Genomic DNA, 8,220 nt, shown 5'->3' with positions numbered 1-8,220 from the left:
GGCATCCCTCTCACTTGATGTATGTCAGTACCGTTGTTGAATGATATTGGCCGTCGATCTACTGTAGCAGTCCGTAAACTTGACCAAATGTCAAGAGACGGACATTATTGGATTCATTTCAGCCCACAGAATCTAGGCTAGTTTTGAGCAATTTGGAGTCGATTAGCGTCATTGCAGAGAATTACCACCCATTGACCCCCATCCAGATGGGATTTATATCCATACCCGACTAGCTGTACTCATTCTGATCCATCCTACATGATCAAACTACAAATATGAATCATCGGATCGACAGTACAGTATGTTGTGAATATAAGATTTGTATATTTACCAAGGGCTACTGCTAACCGGCAGATGCTTCCTGTAAATGTGAAATGTCTGTCCCCTTGTACCTTTACTAAAATGTTCAGTGTAATACAACACATTATGTAACTTATGAATATTGTGTTTCATTCGCCTGTGCCTCACGCATATCCTGTTGACTCGCAAGCTTTTTTACATGTCCGATCGTTTGCAGCTACCGTTTGCAGGTCCAGTAAATGAAAGGATTCGATGTAGATATATATATAACTTCGATCATTGTGTTACATTCGCCCTGCTTCGTGCTCGGACTGAGGTTATTGATCAAAGTGTATCTCAGGCTGTGAATGCAGAACTCCAGAGCATCAGTAGCTTCGCAGACCTGGGCTGCGTGTGTCCAAACCATTAAGATACTGTAGATCCTTACGTCACAACGTCTCTCCGCGTTGTCTCACTGTCAATCACAGAAGAGAGCAGCTCTGCACTCTGACTCAACCTCACAGACTCCCCAAGGGTATGACTAATGGCTAGAAAACATATAACCTAGCTATACTCCACTGATCTATACAACATAATCAAACCACCTAAATAAGTCCCCATCTGATCTATGTTGTGAATATAACGACAACAACTAATGACAATGAACTTAAAGGAATAGTAAAGGGAAAATGCATGTTTAGCCCTGTTGTAAGGTTGCTTATGATCATATACAATGGTTCAGATCAAAACGTTGACAAAACTAGCACTTTTGAAAAAGTCTGATAATTGCTAAACCACCGTTTTGGTCATACAATGGATGTGGATGGGCATCTTGAAAAATCATTCAAAAACATGTTAAACCCTTTGATTTCAAAGACAAGAAGCTCAACGAGGGTGTAATTGGTGTCCGTTGGTGTTCTGACATCAAATTCGCCGCAAAGTATGAATCCTGTAGGGTTTTATTGATCATTTTATGAAATCCATTGACTTGTATTGACACGACCGTTGTAGATGTGTAGATCAATCCACAGAGGTGATTCTACTTACGGTAGCTATTGTTTATGTTAGCTAGGCTAGCTAGTTTGCTCACTGCTCACGCTACTCTTTAGCTCACAGACAAGGAAGCCTAGTCTCTAGCCCACTCTGAAGCTGAGTTGTGGGGTTGTGGCATGGATAGTGGTGTGATGGCGAGACTCCACCCCCCCCAGTTGTGGCTCACTTCCGTTGTGTTGTGGCTCACTTCCATTGTGTTGTGGCCCGTTTGTGTTGTGTAGTGGCCGATTTGTGTTGTGTTGTGGCCGGTTTGTGTTGTGTTGTGGCCGGTTTGTGATGTGGCTGGTTTGTGTTGTGTTGTGGCCGGTTTGTGTTGTGTTGTGGCCGATTTGTGTTGTGTTGTGGCCGATTTGTGTTGCGTTGTCACCTTTTTGATGCGTTGTCACTTTTTTGATGCTTTGTCACTTTTTTTGATGCGTTGTCACTTTTTTGATGCATTGTCACTTTTTTTTTGGATGCATTTCCACTTTTTTGATGCATTGTCACTTTTTTATGCGTTTTCACTTTTTTATGCGTTGTCACTTTTTTTGATGCGTTGCCACTTTTTTTGATGCGTTGTCACTTTTTTTGATGTGTTGTGTTGTGACACTTCAGGGCCACCGTACTTTTTTCATTAAAAAGTTAATTCGCACTAAATAGATCAAAAAGTTACTGCGACATGCTTGATGGAAAACAAATTAAATCGATTTAACGCCGACTTTGACGCGCTAACTTAATTTGCTCGCTAGGGTTGGATTAGGGAGAGTTGATTCGACTTTCAGGTGATGGAAAACAGCTGGAGCGATTTAAGAATGTTACGCATGCGCCAAACTGCTAGCTATCCTGTGTACACAGGTAGTGGCACTTGGTCAGGACAGTCTGCCTGTTGGTGGCCTCAACAAACAAGGTAAGTTGTGCTATTTTTGAGTATATTTCTTCTCATGTGATATTGCTGCTCCGGTTTGTTTTGGTCCACCGTCCGTGGCCTCATATTTGATGTGGTAGGCTACTGTTGGGGCGTGTTGACAAATAGGCTATTCAACCTATACCATCAGTTTTGAGTAGGCTAGCTTTTTCAACTAAGATTTTGCTCTTGCCCCTGCATCCCGAGGTAGAGGTCTTCACGGGTCGGGTAAATTCGAGAGGACCCGAACCGGACCCGAGACCCGTACGGGTCCGGGTCCACATTTCCCTGCTTTTATTATGGTCAATTGGGTTCGGGTGGATCCGACTCTATTACCTCGGGTCCCGGGTCTGCTTATCATTATGCGTAACACCCGAGAGAAACGCATGACGTGAATTCAGTGAGACCACGGGCGCGACGCAAGCAGAGACACGGCAGCCACCACCAGTAGCCTACCTTGTGAAAAATAAGCTGAAAGAAAATGAATATAAAGAGGTCAAACCTAGTGGCAGTTTTGTGTAGCCTTTATTTATTTACGGCCGTTTATTTCCATGCTACCACATCACAGCCTGACAAAACAGCGATTGATCCTGTCGAGATTGAGAGGATAAATCGCAATTCCATCCAACTGTGATGCAACAGCATGCAAGCCAACAGCCGTGACAGCCTATGCTACTGCTACTTGCTACTACTGCCTGTCGGATCCGTAAAATACCCGATCCGACTCGGGTCTCTGACCTACTGCTGCTCTCGGACAAAATCGGGTCCGGTATACATATTTTAACAAATTATCGAATTAAGTCGGATCTCGGAACGAATGTCTCGGGTCCATCTCAGTTTCGGGTCCACATTTTAGACCCGAGAAGACCTCTATCCCGAGGTACGCGACATCGGATACAATACAATTTGACACTCACTCGCCTATTCAAATTGTCTACATTGTAACAGGTATCTCGCGCAACTAACGTTTCAATCACTTCTAAGTTCTTACAAATTCCAACGGAAATCGGAAAAGACTAGCTATTCAACAAAAACTAACGTTAATATGGCCGAAGAGAAAAGACAAAATTGGACAAAAGCAGGAACTACATTATTTATAAGATCTCTAGTAGAATTAGATGTTGTTGCGGCATTGGATGGTAAAAGACAGAGAAATGCTGTGATCTTTCAGTGGCTGGCAAACGTTATGGCCTCCCAGGGTGTCACCAAGCCTTGGCAGGCCCTTAGGAACAAATGGAAAGCCATGAAGGCAAAATATCTAGCTGAAAAACGTGAGTCGATGAGAAGTGGAGCTGGAGTTAGGAAATTTGAATTTTGGGAGGAGATGGACCAGCTCTTGGGCAGTCGGCCAATTGCTACCGCCAGCACAGCAACCATCGGCAGCACTGGTAACTTAGTGCAAAGTTTAGAATATCAACATTAAAGCAATACATTGCGATATTAGGACGTTTACAAACATGTCTGGTGCTAATTCTCCAATTAGATTTACTAAAAGTAAGCTGAATCGTCCAAACAGTCTACTCAGAAAGATAATACATTGACATTTATTAACTTTTAAAACTCGAGCCCCCGGGACGCAGCATTCAGTCGAAGTGCGCATGCGCAACGTTGTGCTTAAACAACACAGTAGTAGCTAACTATTCCAGCGTCTATGGATATCATGCATTTTTTTATCTCAATGATATCAAGCGAAACATCACGGAGAAAGCCAGAAAAAGATAATCTGATGACTTTACGAAAGTACGACAGTGCACTTACTCGCAGAGCCTGTGGGGGCGCAGTTCCGAGAAAACGCTATGTATTGCTTTAACGTTAGCTCATTGGAGGCTTTGATAGCATAGCATTATTAAGCTAGCTGGCTAGCTAGCAACTGTTATTTGACCACCCAGGCTACAGTTCTTGCAAGCTAACAATTTTCATCCCTATTCATTGCAATGCCCCAATTAACCGTATGATGTTACTACTTTCAATCTCCCCAGATGTAGACGTTGAACATGTGGATGATGGTGGTGATGATGAGGAAGAACATGATGGCATGGAGGAGGATGGTAAGCCACCATTAACCCCAACTTAAGTTATAAAATAGGACCTATTTACATGAAATATTTCAATGTCAACTTATTTGGTACGAATACGCTTCCTCTTAATAATTTTCATATAGTCTAAGCTTTAACAGTACAAACACTACTTCAGCTGAGGGCTCAACCAAGGAGATGGAGGAAGAGGACACTTCAACTCCCACTGATGGGCCTACTGAGGCTGGGGTGACTCGGGAGAGTAGTGGAAGGAGTGTGTGGCGGAAGCCACTCAAAAGGCGTTCTGCATCCAACACCAAGCTGCTGCACCGTCAGCTGTCTGGGATGATGAGAAGACAGGAGAAGCAGCAGGAGAGCGATACAGATGTTGAATTCGCTTCTTTCTACCGTCAACCGCTTGGTTGACGAACACAGGCTGGCCCTCCTCAGATGTCCCCAGCAGCCTACTCTTACCCCCACCCATCTCCTCACACCTTCTCTCACGATCCTTGGCATTTCTCAGCTGCCTCTGCAGCTCTTCTTTGGGTCTCAGTCAATTTCTGTTTGACTTGGTCAGGGTCAAGGGCATAATGATGATCCTATGAAATATATAACACTTGTTGGAAAAGCACTATTACTAAGGATGGACCGATCGACCGGGGGCCGATTTAAAACCATCCGGTTTTAGTCAAATTAGCCCAATCGGCGACCAGCTGGTCTGGCTTTAACTGGCTGGTTTCTGTGATCTGGTTTTCATAAGGGCCACTAGGTGGCGCTGCAGCCGTAGATATGTCAATGGCACAGTCCGTCTGGTGAAAAGTCTGAGGTGACAGAAGTCACTCGCTCGCTCGCGCTGATCAGCTGCAGTGGTAAGTAAGTTGGCAAATTATGTGAAGTTTCTCTATTTCACTACTTCAGTGACAGTGAGAGGTGACAGTGAGAGGATTCTAGCGAACAGGAGTGGGGAACCCTCCCAGACCCGAACTTGTAAATAAACTGACAAAGAACTTGACTAATGTAATGTGTGCGCATGAGAGGGAGAGAGAGTGTGCATTTATGGTGCGTTCGTTTGTGGTCGGAAGTGGCAAGTCGCAAGTGGCAAAATACCCACCTCCGACCTGTGTGCATTCGAGCTATATACCATTATATCACAGTTACCTAGTTATATCTATATACCATTATATCAGTTACCTAGTTATATCTATATACCATTATATCACAGTTACCTAGTTATATCTATATACCATTATATCACAGTTACCTAGTTATATCTAGTGCATTCGAGCAACTGGGGGCTGAGAAACATATCCGAATTTGCGACAAGGAAGTGCGAGTTCATGCGGCGTTTTATTTAATCATTCCTAGTAGCAAGTCGCAATTTACCACCTCCCAGTTAGAAACGAACGCACCATTAATGTGTGCGCACGAGAGGGAGAGAGAGTGTGCATGTAATGTGTGCGCACGAGAGGGAGAGAGAGTGCATAATGTGTGCACACAAGAGGGAGACTGTGTGCTCTGTGTGTGTGTGGTGCGTGCACGTTGTAGGTGATTAGGCTGGTTCTTCAGTTTGGTTGGCTAGTGTGTGTGTGTGGGTGGGGGCCTAAAATCGGTATCGGTGAGTCTGCCCCCCAAAAATCGGAAATCGGTATTGGCCAAAAAAAAGCCAATCGGTCCATCTCTAACTATTACAACAACAATCCATCTCGAAGTATGTTGCAAAAGTACTGTGGATAAGAACTGCCTTATTTCACTTAACAAGGTTGATGGATTCAACTGGTCTGGGCATTAAGGTACAGGATCACTTGCTTCAGAGGCTTGTGTTGATGTCCTGGTTGACCTGGATTTATTAAGCAACTTTAAATGAAGCAAAATACAGAGATATGTGAATATGTTCTGAAATGAAGCTGCCAGCATTCACAAAGGGTCGCTGTCATTTGGATGCAAAGGATGTGGAGGAAACAAGAAACATCGCACATATCATGATCCACATGGAGAGTCATTGGTCTTGTCCGCAGCAACAAATACAAATGTGTTCAACAATTCCAATCAATATGGTTTTGCCATGTGAGGGTGTGAATTTTTAGATAAAGTTATGACAGTTTGCTGTGCTCTCTGACAAACGTGTTGAAGTGTTTTCTTCTCTTTACAGTGATTGTAACCACCCCCTCACACACACATACACCCAGCGGTCCTTTTCGTTTCTCTGCTCCTTTCTCCATCTCTTTCCTTCTCTGTCATGTGTTTTCATGCTCAAAATGTTACGTGTAGCTACACCGCAACTCTCTAACGTAGCTCTGCCTGTAACAATGGCAGATTCGTCACGGTGTCAACGCAGCCTTCACATTCTCTATTGGTAAAATATAAACGGGAAGCAAACTTTCAGTCAGTTTCCACTAGGTTATATATTAACATTGCTACCCAAAATAAGACTAAAATATCTCATGACTTGAAAAACACACTAACTTTAAACAGATGATCTGGAAAGGCAGGGAACACTGAAGGGACCACATCTTCCTTCAAACGCACAGTTTGCCAAGCTCTGTCGAAATATTCTGCATTAAAATGACAACTACAGAGAACTGTAGTGTCATTAGGCTTGAACTCGCTCCTTTTGAGAGTTATGGCCCACGATTTCCTCATTGCTGGATCCTTTGGGAACCTTTGACATAAAAAAGGCAATTTCGAAGTTAGGCTACTGTACTTCTGGTAATGTTAGCTACATTAGACGAGAGGTGCAGACTGAGGCTTTCTGCCCATGTGAGCTACCTTGGATGACATTGGGCAGTTGGGAAATTGTCCATCCGATCTGGCAACTCTGGGGTCATGTGAGTTGACAGCACAGATAATGGAGAGTTGACAGCGCAGCAAACATTTCGTCTGCAGTTAGCTAATAGCTAGCCTGATATTACTTTTAGTTATTTCTAATTTAGCTAAAATGGCCAAAAGAAAAGTCGACAGTGAAAATAGGCAATTCAAACATGAATGGTTGAAAAATATGCCTTCATCCTCCCTCTACTGAGCACCCAAACTGATATGTCAAGAAATGGTAGCTCTTGTGAATTGGCAATTAGAAAGGCCACTATGAAACAAAACAGTCATTTTGAAGCAACCTTTTCTCAGAATTCAGAGCGAAGAACCAGAAAATTAACAGAATAAAATGTCACAGGAGGAGAGGAGACGAGAGAGGAGATAGGACTTGTATTATATAAAGCTCATTGTAAGACCTGCTGCTGCTGCCTGCTAATAATACGGTCAATACGTGGGGAGATCTGGGACAGTGCCACACACGTCATTCTCAAGGCTCAACCTAACCCTTTATTTTGTTTTCAGAGTCGTCATGGCTGAAAAGCCGTCATGGCTGAAAAGCCAGCTTCACACAGATATGTGGTGCTGAATGGTATCAACACTTTAACTGCTGCCTCATGAGATGCAGGGTACTCAGCACCACATTCACACCAGAATGTTTCCAGGGACACTTCACTGAAACGAGCTCTCCAGGTGGTATCAGATGAGATGTCAATGAGTTCTTCCAAGAGTTTGGATGGACATGTGTCAGGGAGTTTGGTCTCAATGTTCTCTGTAAAGGGTTCTTTATCCAGAGGTAGGACGCTGCTTCCTCTTCACTGAGCTCAGGGAAATAACTGTTGAACTTGTCCAACATCCCTGCCAAGTGTGCTGTTAACTGAATGAATGAATGAATACAAAAACAATAATGAATGAGTGAATGAATGGATGGATGGATGAATGAATGAATAGTGTGCTCTTACCTGGCACTTAATGGTTCTGAAATCCATATTTTTCTCCTGAAGGAAGGCATACAACTGTTTGAACATATCAGTCATTCAAGATGAGGCTCAATTTGTCCACATTTCTAACTTTCTATTGAAAGCCTCCACTCTTTTGTGCTGAGTAGGCCTAATGATGTTTGTGCTTCCACCCTGCATTGTCTTGTTAAGTTTGTTTGTTTTATTAAGGATGTCAGCAAGGTAG

At 43.3% G+C, this 8,220-nt stretch overlaps 1 protein-coding gene across 1 annotated transcript in view; it reads left to right on the top strand.

The window, feature by feature from the left end:
- Positions 1 to 4,209: 4,209 nt before the first annotated feature.
- pof1b (POF1B actin binding protein) overlaps positions 4,210 to 8,220 on the top strand; it is a gene marked incomplete at its 5' end in the record, with an annotated part of 37,672 nt that continues 33,661 nt past the window's right edge. Inside the window, one exon of the mRNA XM_084451240.1 lies at positions 4,210 to 4,263. Within this exon, the coding sequence (XP_084307366.1) occupies positions 4,210 to 4,263 (54 nt within the window). The remainder of the gene's footprint in view (positions 4,264 to 8,220) is intronic.

Source organism: Borostomias antarcticus (assembly GCF_949987555.1).
Source record: "Borostomias antarcticus genome assembly, chromosome: 1".
Classification (NCBI taxonomy): domain Eukaryota; kingdom Metazoa; phylum Chordata; class Actinopteri; order Stomiiformes; family Stomiidae; genus Borostomias; species Borostomias antarcticus.
Note: the sequence above shows the minus strand (reverse complement) of the source record. Positions and strands in the feature narration are given on the sequence as shown.